At 36.1% G+C, this 19,083-nt stretch overlaps 1 protein-coding gene across 3 annotated transcripts in view; it reads right to left on the bottom strand.

Annotated features, from left to right (window-relative positions):
* Positions 1–19,083, bottom strand: part of SRBD1 (S1 RNA binding domain 1) — a 125,262-nt gene that overhangs the window by 84,812 nt on the left and 21,367 nt on the right. For all 3 annotated transcript variants that reach the window (XM_038132569.1, XM_038132570.1, XM_038132571.1), the window contains exons 12-15: positions 14,437–14,544; positions 8,173–8,330; positions 6,926–7,016; positions 5,773–5,880 (exon numbers count right to left, since the gene is read on the bottom strand). In XM_038132569.1, coding sequence (XP_037988497.1) covers positions 5,773–5,880; positions 6,926–7,016; positions 8,173–8,330; positions 14,437–14,544 — 465 coding nt within the window. The remainder of the gene's footprint in view (positions 1–5,772; positions 5,881–6,925; positions 7,017–8,172; positions 8,331–14,436; positions 14,545–19,083) is intronic.

The following is a 19,083-nucleotide window of genomic DNA, read 5'->3' as shown; positions in this document are numbered from 1 at the left end:
TCTGAATTTCCCACTTTGAATACAGTATGGGTCCATCTCAACACAGACAGCAGTCTATGAATACACCAGGAACAAGCACTGGATCCTATTTTAAATGCAGTCACTCATTCCAGTCCATGTTGTACTGAACAACAGATAAATTACTACCCGAGTTGTGAACTACCAAGAGTAGTAGAAGGAAGTCATCTCTATGCAGAGTAAGGTTCCAATTTACAGGACTGTCTCCTCTAAATATAAGAACATGCAAAATTATTTTTCTGTTGAAGTATGCATGAGCTGTGGTAAATAATCTCAACAGAACATAACTTACAAGTAAGGGAGGAAAGACAGCTTGGCTAGAAATCACTACATAATTTAGAATGTTTTGATTGACTATGTCTTCTTCACAAACATTTTAAACCTCTTTGTTCCTCAAACTAGTTCTTTGCTGTTTAGGACTTCTCATGACTCCACTAGAGCTTGAAAGAGACGAAAGCAGAACAAAGGTTCTTTAGTGCTCATTTCAGATGTGCGCATTGTTTCCGCTGAATATGTATTCCTTTAGCCAAAACTTTCCAAACTTCTTTCCACCTTCTGGATCAGACAACTAATGACCTAAGGTGTGTAGGTGTGTGTACATAAATGTGTCATCAAGAGAGTTATATAGCTTAACAGACAAAAATAACAGCTTAAAGGAAACACAATCAAAAAGAAATAGGAATAAAGTTTCCCATATCCCTACCCCCTTCATACTCTCAACAGACTTGAAACAACTGCATTAATGCAGCAAGCAATAGCTTGTAAAAGGATGCAAACCAGCTGAAACATTTGACAGACAGTGTTAAATACCAGAGGATTCATATCAACCACTTTATTTGAAAAGGTGCTTTGAAGTTGGCTATCTTTCATGTACCTCTTTCATGGCACATTAATAAGGAAAACTGAGATGGGGTAAATTAAGTCCCAAGGTCATATCTAGAGTTACAGCACTGTGGGTACCTGATGAAATACGGATTAATGCTGCATGAGCACTGAATAAATAAAACCACTTCTGTTAACCACTCAAACAAGTTTTACAAGTAGTTCTGAACTTTATTCGGCAACTAGACTTCAGACATCTTAATCCCCCCACACTGCTTTGAAACCTAATTATCATAATGTGAACCCAAATGTTAGGTCCCTTTCAAACTGCGAGTGCTATGAAGCAGAAAAGTAATGGGAATTAAGCTAGTGTAACATTAGAAATGTAGAGGCATGGAACTTGAAAGTGGCATTTGTTAAAGCTGAGAGAGCATAATGTAGATATTCAACAACATAAAACACACATTTAAATTGAAAAGGATATTTAAAGCACGTGCAGACACCTATAAAATACAAGCGGACCTAAAATCCCATAGAACAAACATTTCTAAATCATTTTCTTGCCACCAAGGTCCAACTTCAAAAGGTATTATGGTCCTATTCTACCTTAGCAGAACATTCTTAAGTATTCTAAAGCAGATAATTCAAACATTAAAGAAAACCCAATGAGAACTTTACAAGACATTGCAGACTTTTCCTTATTCATCACAGTACAGAAGTGTTTGAACTTAAACAGCAATAAATTATTGATTACATTCCTTATAAAGACTTGAGGGTAAGAAAAGATTTTGCTGTAAGTGGCAGAAAAGGATTTTGCATCAAGTTTAAAACCAAGTAGACAGAAATTAAACACCAACCCACTTAAACAACAACAAAAAATACACTTGCCTGGCTGCATTCTATGCTGCATGTTGAAAACAATTAACAATTCCTGACACTTATCAAACTTCCTTTTAAATACAAGCTGAAATACTTTACTCTGAGTGTGCATTAATGCAGCAAGCACATAAGAGTCAGATCAGTAAGAATGCTTGTATTGTGACAATAAAACCATTGAGGCTGAAAGAGAAATTGTGATTTGATTTTGCCAAATACAAAGATTGAGCAGTTTGTCCTGCTTTAGCATAGTTCACCTGTCATTCAGATAGCTTTCATTTCCAAGATGCCTCAAACTGACAGCAATCAAAGAAAAACAGATTCCTGAAATATTTTTTCAAGATTTTCATTTAATCCAAAAAGGCCAATGAAATCCTGAAAGTTCATCATCTGCCATGTTAATGCTGAACACAATGTTGTTTCATTTACATTTCTGGTCCTGTTAAAACAAATATACTTGTCTAAACTAGAACATCTGTTTTGGTTATAATACAATGTATCTTTGGCAAGAATTCACAATAGAACTAACATAAATAATCAAAAATATTTATTGAACCTTGTAACAAAAACTGATTTGTAACAAAAAACCCAAAGACTAGATACAACTGTCCCTGGCTCTAGTCCAATCCTAATCTAAGTCAATAAACACAGCTCTAAAAGGGAAACTACATTAAAAAAAAAGGAAAAGAAAGTCCTGTAGTTATTTAAGTTGGATGTAGCTATCTGAAAGCATGTTAGTTACAAAAATAGTGGAAAATATTTGCTTTAAATCAAAAACTGTCAAGCTGAGTCCAGACAGGTTTTAAAGCCACATGAAAAATCATGTGGCATTTCCTACTACTGTCTTCACTGATTTGTCTTCTCTTTGGGAAACTTCAGTAAAATTCTATGCAGTTCATATTTGCCATTGTTAAGTATTTTTTATTTTAATCACTTGCTTTTCATATATTATCTTTAATCTTCATTATTTGTGTGTGCACCAACTGCACACACCTTTCTGAAATGACATCTTTTATTACTGTCTCATTTCCCTGGAAATGCATGATTCCAAGCTCTATATGATGTACTGGACAAAAAAGTATGAACAGATTTAATTTTTTTATAATCATTCCTGACCCTATTCTCCATTGCTAATATTTCCCAAGGAAGTTGAAGTCTGTAGTCCCCATCACCTTTCTGAACAACAGCTTATGGTGAGTGTCCAACCTCATCTGCCAAGCCCCTTTACATTTGGAGTCCTTTAAGGAAAAAAAGTTTCAACACAGATGCAATTAGTAATTCTCTAAAACTTGCATACAGCGATGAGTTGAGCTCTGTTTTTCTGGACAAGGATTTCCACCTTGATCCAGCTCAGTGCATCCCTGTGCAAAGCTGAAAGCTTGGGAAATGGTATCATGTCTGATGCAACTGACTCATTCTGCTACAGCTCAAGTACTGCATGGGGTTTTTTGTTCTAGGGGGTTTAGGTCATTTTGTTTTGTTTAGGGTTCTTTGTTTCCCCACAGTTTAAAAACTATATTGATTAGCAAATCCATTCTTTATTTACAACTGCAGCCTGCTGAAGCAGGCCTTCAGAATTAACTGTTCTAACAATGGCTGAAATGATTTCTTGTAGATTTTAAGTGTAAAACAACTAATAAGCATCACTTCATCCAAAAGCATACACAGGTTTCCACAGAACTGATGAGAGATATGTATTCACCACCTATAAACAAAGTCTCACACTTTTAAAGAAAGCCTATCATGAGAAAACAAGCTAATCTAGGGAATACTCTGAACATCGAAGCAGAAAAGTTGTTTGTGATCTGAAAGCACATACTCTAGAGGACTTAACTATTTAAAAAGAAGAGGATCGGCAGAGCATATTCTTCCAGGTCACCTTTCACAGTTCCCCTCAAAAGGCATAGCAGTTATCCCAATGTACACCAACTGTCACCTCTTGATCAAACAGTAACACTGTACTAATTGCTCCTCATTTAGCAAGTTTCACATTTCTAACTCATACTGACAAATTCCAGGCATTTCACTGGATCATCACAAGTGGGGCTTGGATGGCTGAACTCATCATTCCTTTCTGTTACTAAGAAATACCAAGGAGATTAATGCTTTCCAGAGCTAAAAAGGAAAAAGTATCTGCCTTGCAGGGTTCAGCAGCATGGCTTGGAAACCCCAACACTGGATAAGGTAATGAGATGTACATGAAACCAGTTTATCAGAAAGGGATATATGGGAACCGTGATCCTTACCTGAAAAAACTCCCTACAGACTGACAAAATGTGAAGAGAGACAAGCACTGCAAATGCAGCCTGCTTGTAAACTCACATAAATTCACACACAGGCAGCAGTATACAAAGTTCAAGAGCCCCAGATATCACCTATAGCATGAAGTACAAAAAAATCCACTTTGCTTTAACATGAAGAACCTCATGGCTCTGCACACAAATTCTGAAGTATGGACTAGCTCTCTGCCATATGAGTCAAGAACACAACAAAACCATTAACAGCATAAATAAAGAAAAATATTTTTGATTATGCGAATTTTCAGGATAATGCATGTCAAGTTAAACAACTGCAGCTATAGATTTTTGCTACAAATACCAGTTTTGGGGAAAGTGAAAGGTTAAAAAATTATTGGTCACTACCAGAGAAAGCAACAAACTTGTTAACCTTACTTCTGCCATACAGCATTTATACTAATTCCTATTATGCAAGAGCTTTTATTGGTTCTAAGAACTTGGTAACTTAAGTATTACTTTAAAAATTTTGTCATCTTGAACTGTAAAGAGGGAGAAAATATTAAATCAGAAGAGGTAAACAGTGAGAAAAACAACAATCACAGTATTATATAAATAATTTCTCTGTAAACTAGTATATGATCAATAAATAAACAAAACCACTAGTTAAGACGAAATGCTTATAGCAAAATAATGTATTTTTAAGCTATACTACGTAAACAATAGTGAAATTAAGGATTTGCCAAAACCTACACAGTATGAAGTGTTTTGAACTCTCTACAGTTGTAAAACATTCACTGTTTTGGCGTTGGGACTCAGTAAAGAGGATGCCTAATTTTTCAGAAGCTTGAATAGCCTCCTCCCTTCGCAAACAATTACAATTAGAAAACCTTTACTACATCTTCTGGAATAAAAGAGTGATTTAAGAATGGAATCTGGCACAAATTTACTGGGGAATCTTAGAAAAAAAGAAGTGCAATCACACTGTCAGTAGAAATAACACATTTGTTAAACATATCTGTAAGGCCACTTCCTAATTTATGAAAAAAAGGCACTTCTAAATGTATAGAATAGTTTGAACAGCAAAAGGCCATAACCTTCTTTAAAAATATGGAAAACTTATTTCAGTATGCTAAGACAATGAAAATTAAATACTGCTGCTAAATTTTGGCACAAAAGATAATCCAAGGTAAATCACAAAAAATGCTTTAGAAAACAATAAAGGTGGGAATTAAAAAAAAGAGAGGAGTACTGCATGGTAGAAAAGAAAATGATATAATACAGTTTCCATCCAAACCAACAGAAGAATACTTTGGTTCAAATTCAGCAAACTAATGGATAAAATTAGAAGTCTGAAAAGGATAAATATATTCACTACTCTCCACTTGGTATTAACACAGTATTTATTTCCAGATCATTTAATTCCCATAGGATTACCAAGCATTCCATACTGCAGTCAGACAACAGAGCTTTATCACTGCAGTTAAACCTCATTTATCAAGAAATAGATACACAATGCCAAACGGGCCCTTAGCTGTTAGTGTTGCTATTCGCATACTTTGTTACAACGATAATAGCAAGAGAGTGAACCTCAGGAAGAAAAAACAAAATGCTTCAGTGAGTCTCTCTTACTGACTCAGGATAACTACTGTCATGCTTCAAAGAGCTACAGCCAGTTTTCTTTGGCTGGAACGTTGGGTCAAGCCTGACTCAAATACAGACAAGGCAGCAAAAAGAAATACTTCAAAAATTACATCTAAAATTACCTGTTAGATTAAAATACGCTGAGCAAATGAATAATATCCCAGACAAGGGATCTTACCAGTAAACAACATCCAGCGGTGCAAAATATTTCTTCATAATTAAGTCAGCAAAGTAAGCTTCTGTTTCTCTGCAGGCAGTGCCATTGCCAATCACAACAGTGCTGCAGCTTTGTGTGGGTTAAAAAAAACCAAACAATTACTCTAATATTCCTTTATACCTTTTCATGCATAGTATTCAATCCACCACTGTGATCAATACATCTAATTTTAGGTAACACAAGGCCCAGATGTAATGAGAAAGCATTCCTAGAAGCATCATGTCATGTTTAACAGGTTTTCAATGTGACAGTTCATGAGATGAGTACAAAATATTCACTTATTTGTAATGGGATTGTACAGTGGTAATATAAGCAGAAAATCCAAAAATGATACTTCATATTAATAAATTGAATGTTATTTATAGTCCTTAAACACTTTAACCTCATATTTCCCTCATCTGGTATGAGTCATGAAAAAGAGCAGAAGTTAAAAGAATCAGTGTCTTAATTCCTTAATGGGAATATCATAGTTTCCAACAGCTTGCGACGTCATTCCCTCTGACTGCCCACACCACAGCCAGTCAGCCACCGAATCACCTTGTTTAAAGCCAATCTAATGCTTATAGACAAACTGGACTGTATGCTGGGGTAATTCAGCAGCTGATTCAGTAGACCAGATGTCTGTCCACAGACAGTTGGACACAAACTTTTAATCATGCTGCCCCTATTTGCAATGACATCTTGAGAGCTATCTCTGCAGGATTTCCTTTGCTTAACAAAACTCTACCAAAACCTAATGTGGCTTTTGGAACAGAGAAAGACTGATGAATGATTTGGGGGTTACAGGGGCTGGGAAGAGGGAGGCTAAACTTATCTCTTAGCTGAATGCTAATTTCTATTCCCAAAAATAAATGGATTAACAGTTTTATGGGGATACATTTATAGCACGTAGCCTTACTCATAACCATGGCTTGATTTGATGTGCTTCTAACATATATGTACTGCAAAAGCATGAACACAAAAGAAAAAGCAAACTCTGAACTAAACTAAAGAAAATAAACCTCCAGTTAAATCAGTAGAATTCTTATTGCAATCAAAATCAAGTATTTCTACAGTGAAGATTTTCATTTTGTTTGGTAAGAAAGAGCAATAAATGAAAGTTTCTTTAGCATACTTGTACTGTAGCAGAAGCCTCTTTATCTTCTCAGCTTCACGAAATCCTTGACCAGAATGCAAGTAAACTACATCAGTATGGAGTATCTGACCTAGAACAAAAGGCAAAGTCATTTGATTAATCCACAAAGGTCCAAAAGCTATATCCTGCAGAACTACTGAAGTTAATTTGATGGTTCACAAAGAAAGCTTCTTAATCAGCCATCTTTCCCTTTGATCTCTGTATCCATTTAGAAGAAATGTCTGGTTGGCATAGGACAAGAATGCTTTGGCAAAAGAAAAACAAGTTAATACATTTTGTAGTTCCCTGCAGACACATCCACATATTAAGTAATGAACATCTAAAACTATTAGCAAATATAATGCATTATATCACAGAGAAAAAGAGCAATTTACTATAAAATATTTATTGTTCTAATGTAGTACAATTTAGAAATCCAGTAAAGAGTGATGAAAATTAGAAAGTTTAAGGACTTGCAGTACACAAGTTCTAGAATTTCAATGCTAGCACTTGTCATCATCCCATCGATCACATTTGGAAAGAACTGTATTAACCAGTACTGACAGCTAATGGTGCAATGAAAGCTCAACCATTTACCTAACCTTTACTGCCTTCTAAAGAACACACCTTTCTTTACAGTCTTCTGGAGTGGATATAGTCTCAAGCAAAAAGCAACAGCAAAATAAAAGGAAAACAAATAGTTTTTGCATAAACCTAAAGAGGTGTGTATCCCCTGAATAGCCTAGGATGAAGTGGAATGGCTCTGTTCTATATGTGAACTAAGAAGTTTTGCAAAAACAATGTTTCTGACCTCCTACATTAAACACACACACTGCTAAACAAAAAGGGCTGAAAAAGTGTCCTGATGTCCAAGACACTAACCATGAAAAAAGCAACATTATACAAAGTATTTAAATTCAAATTCTTTGTTAAACAATAAAAATGCCAGGTGTTCTCTTTGCTGACTACTGAGGGGCACAATCATTTCAACCTGTATTCAGGAAGGCAGAAGGCGTCTTAAATTCTATTTAAGAGAGCAGTAATAACACCAAAGAAGTCACTGGAATCCAGGTGCCAGAAACGTAACCTTAAGCTAGCTGAAGAAAGGAATTTATACAACAGGATGTGTGGAAAGCACTAAAAGCTTTACAAAAAAAATTTATTAAAAAGTAGGTTTGAAACTATCTTTACTTTAAATGAACGTATTTTTATCAGTCCTTCCAAAAATGTCTGGAATTAAAACTTACTGGTTGGTGAAATAATTGCCAACTTGCAGCCATGTTTGTAGCCAGGATCTACTCCCATCAAAGCACGGCCCCTCACAGGGCTGGTCAGAAGCAGCTGACGGAGATTTCTCCCAAACATCATCACAGACTCTTTTTCTGCATCAGATGTCAACTTGGATCTTAGAAGGATAGAAATAAAAGGAAAAAACAATCCAAAATATATTTTCTTTCAATTAATTTTCAAATACACTTATGAGTTGTTCCAAAGTTGTAAGGCTTTTTCCAATCATGTTTCCATCATCTTTAATTAAATGTTACAACTCAAATCAAGTTGTTGATACCTTTTTCAAAAGGATCAGCTATATATCATCTCATTCTTGTTCTAAGAAAATCAGTCAATATAAAAAGTACAAGAGAAACACTTGTAAGAACATCCACCCACCAACTACCATTAAAACATCAACTCATAATTTTGAGCAAAGAACAGCCTCCTTTCAAAGCTGATACTAATTGTAAAGAAAAGTGGATTTGAAGGAGGCACAGATCAAATTCATAATTTCACAGTTCTAGAGAAAAATCACAATCCAGGAAAAATGGATGGTGGTTTATACTGAGGGTACCAGAGAGAAACTAGAAGAGTCCCTCCAATTAATTGTTAACACACCATGACTCTTAAGGCATTTAATTTTGTCTTTGGATTGCTTAATTTAACAGGCATCAAAGAAGTGTGAAGACTTGAGCTTTTTCTAGGAGGGTATTCTGATTCCTCAGAACAAACTGCAAAGCTGCTGGGACCACAGTGTTCCTTTTCATTTCCAAGTTACGTTTTTCAATAGAAAGAAGTGAGGTAGAGCAGTAAGGATTGACTTAGATGACTTGAAGCACAAACATTTACTGCAGTGTCACAAGAAACAAATTAGTCTTGTTGAGTGAAGATGTAAAAGATTCACAAGGTCTTACTTGTCAGATATGGCCAGCAAGACAATGGCTGACAAGGACAAGTATTTTCGTCATGGTATGGCACTTAAAAAACAAACAACAACAACAACAAAAAAAGTACTGGTTACAAAAATAGTCATCACCTCTCTGATTTCTTTTTCTTTTGCACGTACTCATTATCACTTGTCTATGTATTACATTGTCAGTAACTCAAATAATGAGGGAGTCAAATGCAATCCAGTAAAGCCTTCATTTAAAGGTAGCCAGTGCCCTTATTCTCCTTTTCTTTTTACCTATCACTGAAAAAAAAAAAAAAAAAAAAAACTTTCTTGGTTTATTTCTACAGAATGAAAAAAACTGCATTACAGTTAGCTAACTCTATCAGAATGGGACAGGGAAAATTGCTCAAATTGTTTAGGTCAATCAATGCATGGCGCAAATAGTGCCAACTACAAATAGTTCAAAGAGAACCCTCATAAGGGCTATTTGACATGATGGAGTATGAAGGTGCTCTGAGCAGTTTTTGGTTTTGAAAGAACTCAAAAGCCTGACTTGAATTTGCCCAGGATCCAACCAGTCAACCAGCTCAGCCCTGCCTCATCCCACAGTGGTACAGAAAGAACTAATAAATCCTCATCATCTCTCATTTGTAAAGTAGTCCAGAGAGAGGTCTAGATCCTCTTTCACACAGTACTGATGGAACACTGCCTAGGGAAGTGTGCAACATCAAAAGGCTCCCTTTTATCCATGTGTTCTTTGTTTCTGTATCAGGTAGATGAGATTATCACAGACACAATTCGAAGTGAGATGGTGAAGGGCATCCATGAATTACAAGGCTCCTTAGCAGTTCAAATGTGCCCTCAGCAAAGAGCATACACTCTGTATCACCACTAAATGTGTGAATGGCTGCATCAGTTCTGGTAAATTGGAAAATTGTCCCTCTATTCCAATATTCTGTCTCCAAGTCTGTCTCCAAGCAGTTGCCTAAGCAGCTAACAGAGCAGCCCTAGCATCTGTCCCATAATCTTGTCCTAGCCTACAACTGCTTCCAGAGTATTTCCTGGGCTTGACAGGACTTGTCTCTTTACTAGCTCATAATACAGCTCTTGCTCAACTATCCAACCTCCTCCTGAAGACAGATACATTTCTTTCATCCACAGAGTGTGTTGGCAGTGAGTTTTGCAGGTCCATCACAAACTGTGTAAATAGCTGCCACCTTTCAGTTGGAAACTGATTGTTTTTATTATGCTCCCCTAAGCCTTATACTGGAGGGGAATAAAAATTTATCCCTAGAAACCTTGTTCCACTCTTCACACATCATTTATCTCTAAGTCCTCCCTTTTCCAAGCTGAAGTCACAGTAGAGCCATTTTTTTTCTTTCCAGAGAAATTATTTCATTCCTCATTCCCCTTCACTGGGCATTTTCCAGTTCCAGTGAATTGTTTTCCTACTTTCCACCCCCTCCCTATGTGAGTGGACCAAAATGGACAACAATATTCCAAACACAGGCTAAATAAGTCAATGATTCTTGGTCTTTATTCCTTAACTAAATAATCTCATCTTCTGAGCACTTAACATTCATGTGGAGCTGCCTTCCACGGTTCCCAAGTCCCTCTCCTGTGGCAGTCCCTCTGAACTATTACCTCAGAGCTAATAGCTTTACTTATGAAAATATAACTACTTCTCCTTGAAAGTGTAATTTTACACTCATTTTCCACTGCATTTCAGTTTCCATCCCATTTCTTGATCATCCAGTTTTACAGCATCCTTCTCCCCTTTCTCCCTTCTCTAATTAAAAAAAAGAATCTAAACCACAAATCAAGCTGCTTCTAGGGTGAGTCCAGAGACAGAACAATTAGATGCCACTTATGAGAGACCAGAGAAAACAAAAGCAAATACCTCAGCCTCAAAAGAAGTATGGATCTTCTAAATACACATAACAGAGAATCAACCAGTCACCCATGTACGCAAGTGAAGGTTAAAAGTGGCTTGTAGACAAGGGAATAGCATGCCCCTGGACCAAAGGCTTTGTACAAAGACAGGCCAAGTTCCATCTTTCCACCTATCCCAAGGATACAGGGTCCCAGCTGCCACAAGGCCAAGTCCTCCCACACTGCAAATTCCTGTCAGTACATCTAAGAAGGGAGACTCGTGTAGGAATTAAAATTGCCCCTAAACACATGCTATTAGTTATGTCAGCCTTACGGAAATCATGTTTAAAATTGGCATGGACATACAGCAACTTTTACAGCAACAGGAAATGTTACTGAAATTGCCAGGTGTGTAGAGGGAATGTCCTCTCTATTATGTAATATCCTGTGTTTTTAAATCTCAAATATAGACATCTCTTTTTTTCTCTGTCTCTTACTCAACACTTGTATCAATTACATGATCTATTGTTCGAAGCAGTGGCCCTTAATTTCAAGCCTGGTATAATCATTTGATCCTTTGGAAAAAAACCCCATCAGGCTACCCAAAACAATATAATATCTCTCTTTTTCAGTGTATTACTGGCTTCATCCAAATGGCAAGATGTCCAGCTTTATGCTTTTCCAATTTACAACAGTTCTCATTAATATGGCTGAGACAAAAGGCAGAGAGTAGTCCTCCCCTCCAAACACCAGAAAAATGGCTATTTGGAAAAAAAAAATCAAATTAACATCAAAACTCTTCAGTTCCTACTTGATAAAAAAATATCAATCAAGTCAGGACACTAAGCCCTCCCTTGAAGTCTACAAAGCACTCAGACTGTATATCACTAACAGGTGTACTGCAATAAAAGCAAATAACCTAATCATAATCTATTAGTTTCAATGTCATAAGATTCAGTTTTTAAACTGAGATTTAAAATTCCACACTCCCAATTACAGTCTGAGATGCAATAATTTCTGTGGAAAAATATCTGCAAACTAGCTTCAGGTGTGAAACAGGATATACAGAGAAATGTTTGTCTCCCTGAAGACAGAGGAGCAAAAAAAGCACTCTTCGCAAGAAAGCATGGAAAATAATGAAAGGATTATCCATTAAAAAGTACGCCCATGCCACATCACTTGCATGAAACCCTGACGGAATCATTCCATCTAGTACTGCAAGAAGATAAAATGTATTTCAAAGAGCCAAAAGCAACAGTGGACATTACTATACCAGATACAAGAAATGATATCTGACAGAATGGAAGAAAGGAAATTAAACAATAAATAAGGCAATCGTCTTGCTGGCAAGTTTCATTCTCCTTCTGATCACTGGAAGCACCAGCAATTTCAATATATTCTTGGAAACTTTCTGTTCCAACATTTAATGATAATAAAAAGAAAAAAGAACAGCAGGAGGTGGGTTGGAAATATTAATGCTAAAAGGAGGTATTGAATACTTTAGCAGCCCTTTGCAAGAGTCGGAAAAAACAGGTCCTGGTGTGTCCGGAAAAAAAATAGGAGGAGGATAAGGGTTAAGTGGTCAGGGACCAGAAAACTGTCAGGTGCTTTGAGTTCCTCTCTATAGGAAAGGTTACAGATTTTCCTATCCAAACTCCACCAATCATGCAACATTATCATAAAGAGTAAAACCTAAGTAGACATCCCTATAGGAATCAGCAGCACACTTGGTTTTCTTCTCATTGATTACTTGTGAGCTACATCCAATAAGTAGTAGGGAAGGATGTTTGGTTTTTTCCCCTTTTGATTAATAGAACAGAAAACCTTCACCAACCTACTGCTCTAGCAGTCCTTAAAGTGTTACACACAACACAGGCCACAATAGTCCTGTGGTACAAACCACTGAATAAAAACACAATAAAAGAGCCTTGAAGCACCCCTATATGTCAGGTTGCTTAGTTGTCTTAAAACCAAACCCCACTAAAAAGTAGGTATTTTTTCTTTATTTTTAAAGAGTTTGATTGTAGAGATGGCTAGGAATGACAACTATTTTCACTCCCATGTGACAGAGGCCAACTCCCATGTGACAGAGGCCAACAACTGAACTCTCCACCATGAGATGTTCACCATTTTGACCACAATAGACACAATGTCTCCCCTAGAGTAGCTCCATGTATTGTGGTCACAAAACAATAAGTGAACTCAGTATTTTTAGAAATCTCTGAAATTGTAAGTAACAAAAAACCAGACTCACTAATCAAAAGAGGTGAAGCAATCTTGCTTGCAAAGCAATAAGCAAACGCAACATACTGCAGTGAAGAAGCTCAAAATCCACCGAAAATATATGTTGTTAAAATCTTGAGCTGACGGCTTTTTTCAGAGAGGTAGAACACAGATCATTCTTGCAATGATGTTCATGAAAAGGTGTCAAGAAAACAGTTCCAATTCAAGCACAAAAGAACACCCAGCAAAGTCCAGAAGAAACATTTCACAAATGCGGTTGCTGATTTTAGGTACTAGATAGCATGTAATTTTGATACAAGTAATTTCAACATCTCTGGTCCAAGAAACAGGGCCTCTTGGATAAATTTCATTTTGAGCTACCTCAAAAAAAGAATTAACATTTAGGTCATGTATCAGATAACCTTGCCAGAATGAAGCATGCTATGTTTTGAGGAGCTTCTCTGGTATTGAACAATCACACTATAAGTACTGTCAGCCATTCGAAGATAACACTCTTAAATGGACATATTCAGTAATTTCCACTATGTGGTAAACTCTTATACTACCCTATTTAATTCATGCTAATTCGATACTAAGTTTTAAATTTCCTTTAAATTTGGAATAATATTACAGATCTTAACAAGGGACATGATATACAATGGCATCATTACTACAGCATCACCAGTGATAAGTCTACTGACTTCTCTAGAGACATCACAATACTCACAAAATAATATCAGACTAACATTGTAACCAATTCATTTGCCACAAAATGCAGCTGGCAAACACGAGGGGTGCTTCCAACCCTAACAGTACTTTGCTGAGTTCTATTAGACAGTAAAAGAGAGTGAGTCAGAACAGAGTCACTGACAGTACCATTGCTGTGACACAAAGAGATGTTTGAAACATTCAGTGACATCATGGTTTATGCTACTACAAGAATAAAGATAAAACTATCATGATAACATAGTTCTAAATTGTACTTTATTAGATAAATGTACAAGTATCTAGCATGTAAGCATGTAAAATGTCTTCACAGAAAGATAATTTCTCTACTGTAGCCTAAACTGGATAGGGTCAGAAATTAAATCTATAGAACCAAGACTATATAGTTCATTTCTTCTGTAAGCACAGAGGATTAGAAACATGCTGATATTTTCAAATAGATAAATAACAGTCTAACAAAACATTGGGGAGGGAATGCTAAAAAAAAAATCAGTAATATGAAAATACAGATTTATTCCAGGCTTACCTGAATTCCCTACAGAGAAGAGGATATATAAGGCGTTTATATGCATCCTCTACAGAACTCCGTAGTAGCCTCATAAATTCTGGTTTTAAAAATTGTTTTGGTCTCCATCTGCAAAAGATTGGAAGAAAAATAATAGATATTTTAAGAACACATGCAAACGGCTAGAAAAAAAAGGAATTTTCCAGAAAAGCTTCCACATTGTTAAATCCTATAAACTCCAGAATTACTACAATAATTAGGCAAATAAATCATGAGTCAAATACGAAAGGAATGAGAATTTGCTCATATTTCTAATACCACACAAGGAACAGGCTTATCTTTTATTAGGTATTAGAATACAATTATGGTTTATGTTTTAAAAAACCATTCTCTACTTTGAGAAGTCAAAGCTTATTATAACTGAACAAAGAACTTGGTTCCATATTACCTTTAGGGTTGCATTGTTTGCTATTTCTCAATACATTAGAAAAAAATGACTAGACATCCTCTGTGACTGAATTACTGAAAAAAGGCAACTATGCACAGATGGAGATTAAGGAGCCAAACTAATGCCAATAAAGGAAACACAATTCAAATTTCATTTGGAACGCATTGAGTATCTCTATTCAACTTCTAAATGAATTCCTACTAATTTTGCAGCAGTTCTTATACCACAAAAGCCAAAAAACGTACAAATTGTTTTTCTATTTTACCTGCTATTAATATATTTGAAGTGTAAATAATAGTACAGGAAAAGGGAAAATTAAATAAACAAGACCAAACAAAAACAAGACTGTTTTCCAACTTCTTCCGAGCCAAACTCTTCGAAGCCTTGAACTCCTCTCTGGGTAGACTGCATGGTAACTATATAACTACAACAAGAAGTACTTCAAATTTTGCTGTCAAATACACCTCACTCTTAAAGCTTCCTAGATATTTAATCAATTGCTCTTTTTGTTGAGGGCAAAGTTCCATGAAGGAGGGTATGGGGGATGTGGGTTGGAGTGCATGTGTGTGTGTGTGAGTCCTTGAACAAGCAGAACTGACTCATTGAGATTGTCCACCCTGTGAGAAGAGATCGAGGTGAAGGAGAAGCAACCAGATATATTATATTCAAACAGAAACAAATACTACTGACATTTTCTATTGAAGTCCCCCTGTTTTTTATTATTAACTTTTATTTATTATTATTTTATTTATTAATTTAAAAAAATGTTGATAACACTCAGAGTTTTCTTCACTTAGTGTATTATTTAATATGACTGGGTCCCAAACTGTAATGGGTGATAGCCATACAGATTTTAAAAAACCCCTGCAAGTTTTGTTTGGATGGCTTGTTTTTTTTTTTTTAAAAATGAAACATGCTAGAATTATGGTCATAATGTGTCCAGCTGCAGCAAAAACAGAACTGAAATTTACTTTTGATCTTGCTTGCTTGCAGCCACTCATAAATACTGAGAATTCAAAATTGCTCCTACTCAGACATCTTTTCAGTTGTCTAAGGGGATCTGCAACTTCCTGAAACAGCATTTTTAAGTGTCTGTGCATATAATAGCTGAGAAATGTGCGATGCAGTCAACCCTGCATTGAGCAGAGAGACACAGGAGCAGCATTAAGCTCACCATTCAGCTTTACAACATTCAAGGTTGTAATTCAGTGCTTAGCCACATGACCTCATCACTTTGCCAAAAGTTTTTGCAAATAGCTCTATCACACTTATTTGTAACTAGAGACTCTTTCTATATCTATATAAAACTGAGAAAGGCTTGAAATTCTCTTATTGCCAGCACATTCTATAAATATGAAGGTTTCACAGGTGCAAGTATGTTGCAAGTATGTTGTTTTCTACCCCAGAAAACATCCTCAGCACAAATAAGAATGAATTTGGAAACCTGGCAGCTGTTTTCCCCCTCTCTTCCATCCATTAAAACCAGTTAACAAACTTTTCCTCTGTAAATAGGTTATCACAACAGATACTTATACTACCTGCCTGTACACAAGTAAAAATTTAGGCAACATTCTGTTAGAAGTTGCTACAAATGAGAAAACATTCAAACAGCAAGTTCAATCATAGCAAATACTAGAGTTTAATAATTTCAATACTTCTTGAGAGAAGAGAAAAATCCACGTTGCTGCAAAAAGCAAAGCAAAATAATGCATGTATATTTTTAAAGATCATCACAGCCTAGTTAAGCCTCCCTCTAAGAACAGATTTTTCTTGATTATTTAATCAAGATCTAGCTTTTGAAGCCAAATTTTAAAAAAGCTCCATACAAATCATATCATCTTACTCTGATCATCAGCTCTCCACATCCTAGTGCTCACAACAGGGACCACAACAAACATAAATGGCTTAAACTATTGAGACACCAGAGGGTGGAACTACACATAAACAGAATTAAAAGAGTCCATGTTAAGAACCACCAGTACTGATGAATAACTGTTCCAGGAATAGCCCAGCTAGGCTTTTAGACCTGAAAGACAAACAGCAGAGCTTTGTGTTCCTCCAAGACATTAAATAAAATATGTACCGAGTTAGTAACCACAGACAAAGCAAGCCTTTAAGGCCTGTATGATGGGCTTTACACAGGATCTGAGATATTTGACTGAAAACTGAAAAAACATCATCAAACATCAAATTTCATTTTCAAGGCTGCAATTCCACTTGGGAACAAACTCTCACCCCATCTCACTTGGGAACAACTCCACATTGTTTCTACACTCAAAGCCAGCTAAGCAGCCCCTCTCTGGCTCTCTCATTGATCATTTTTCTGTGTTAAATTTCACAACAAAGTCTTTGGGACCAGTAGAGTTCTAGTGTTAATGGAAGTAGGTTCACTGTCAAACCACAGAGGTGCCATTTTCTGGGGAAAAATACAATCCATAGGGCCAGTCATAAGGATATTCCCAAGTTTTCTACACAAACTCAAATTGCAAGGAACCAGACACTTACACAGGCTAATAAGCATTCTGAACTTGCAAAAAAATGTACAATATTCTTACACACCATCTACACAGAGCTCAATGCAAGAAGGAACTCTAGTCTTCCAAATTCACTTTCAGCTGCAGGAGCACTTAATGCTAAAAAATGGGTCTCAGAAGAACACAAACAGTTCAGAATATTTGCTACTAATCCACCAGGCAGTAGGTGATACTGTTTTATGGCTAAAATACTGGCCAAATTCTATAGCAAGCTGGCATTTCTGGTTCTGCAACTGATTGTGTATGTGATCTCTAGCAAATTAATTAATACCTTTGCAAAGTTTTGAAACCATTGACTCAAAAGAAGTTATTAACCTTCTGCTCTAACCAGCAAATCAATGCAATGAAAATAATGCAAATTCCACCCCTGGACAACCCTTTCAAAGCTTGCAGGGCAGATTACACATTTACTATTTGTCAGTTTGATAACACAGTTGTCAATCTAAGGAGGAATATCAGAATCTGTCCTCGATGTTAATGCACCAAGACTAAAACCATTCCTTTAGAAGTTTTATAATGGTGGAAAAGATTCCTTAAATAGTAAAAAGCCATAAGCATACATAGCCTTATGAGTGCTAAATATTAGTGAGTATTCACTTCCAAGGTCAATATTCTTCTTATCCCAGAATGACTCACAAAAGGGTAACCAACCAAAAATATCTCAATTTACATCCCACTTTTATTTGTGTAGCAGTGACAAGCTGTTCTATAATCTATGGTCCTCAGTGCTTCCAAATTCTGTCACAGATGCAATAAAAGCAAGACTGACAGCTATGTTCTGCTTACAGAATATACAGCTTGAAGGGAGCACAGAAATGCTGTTACAGGTACTAAAAGCAGAAAGAAGCAGGTGTGTTTGTGACTCCTGATACTTTCCTGGACACAAAAAAGGTTACTTAGCATAATACAATCTAAGAGTAACAGTATCTGGCCAAAAAATACTTCAATACTTTCAGAGCCCTATTCTTCCCTTTCAGAGGGAAACAGCCCTATTAAATTTCTACAGTGAAAAGGAACATTTTTACCACATCCCTTTCTTGGACTTATTGTGAAAAAGAAATACATGCTAAAGCAGTATCACTGTATTCAGTTTTTTACATTAAAAGGTGCAATTCTTCCTATTTTTCTTCCCTCCTTTTGGTTATTCATTTCTAGGATGCAAAGGAAGGAGTTTCTAAGACACCACCAGAACAATGCCCAATATTTTAAACTACTGAGAAAGACAGTCATTTTTTTTATACACGCAAGGAAGATGCACTGTTTGGATCATAATATTCTCCAGCAGAGGACATCAAGGTACAGTTTCCAGGGAAAAAAACTGTCTGACAGAGATATTGCACAAAACGCATATCGTTAACCTAAACTTTTGCAAAAGACCTTGAAAATTATGCAACACTAAACATCTCACTACAGGCTTAAAAAACCCAGACAATTTACATGAACAAATCACTAAGAAATAAAAGAATCTCATTTTTACAGACCAGTTTTCTAACTTAAACAGAGATCAAAATGCAAGAGATGGTTCACACAATGTGAGAGCTATGCACTAAAAGCAGTTACATTTATGTCTGTTAAATCCATTAAGTTCTTTTTAAACATGTAATTCTTCACATTTGTGAAACTTGAAGTTATGTACTTCACTGACCTAAAATCTTACATAGCCCTATTTAATCATTGCAATCGGGC

Source organism: Motacilla alba, chromosome 3 (assembly GCF_015832195.1).
Source record: "Motacilla alba alba isolate MOTALB_02 chromosome 3, Motacilla_alba_V1.0_pri, whole genome shotgun sequence".
Taxonomy (NCBI): Eukaryota; Metazoa; Chordata; class Aves; order Passeriformes; family Motacillidae; genus Motacilla; species Motacilla alba.
The sequence above is the reverse complement of the archived record's forward strand: the minus strand, read 5'-3'. Positions and strand labels throughout refer to the sequence as shown.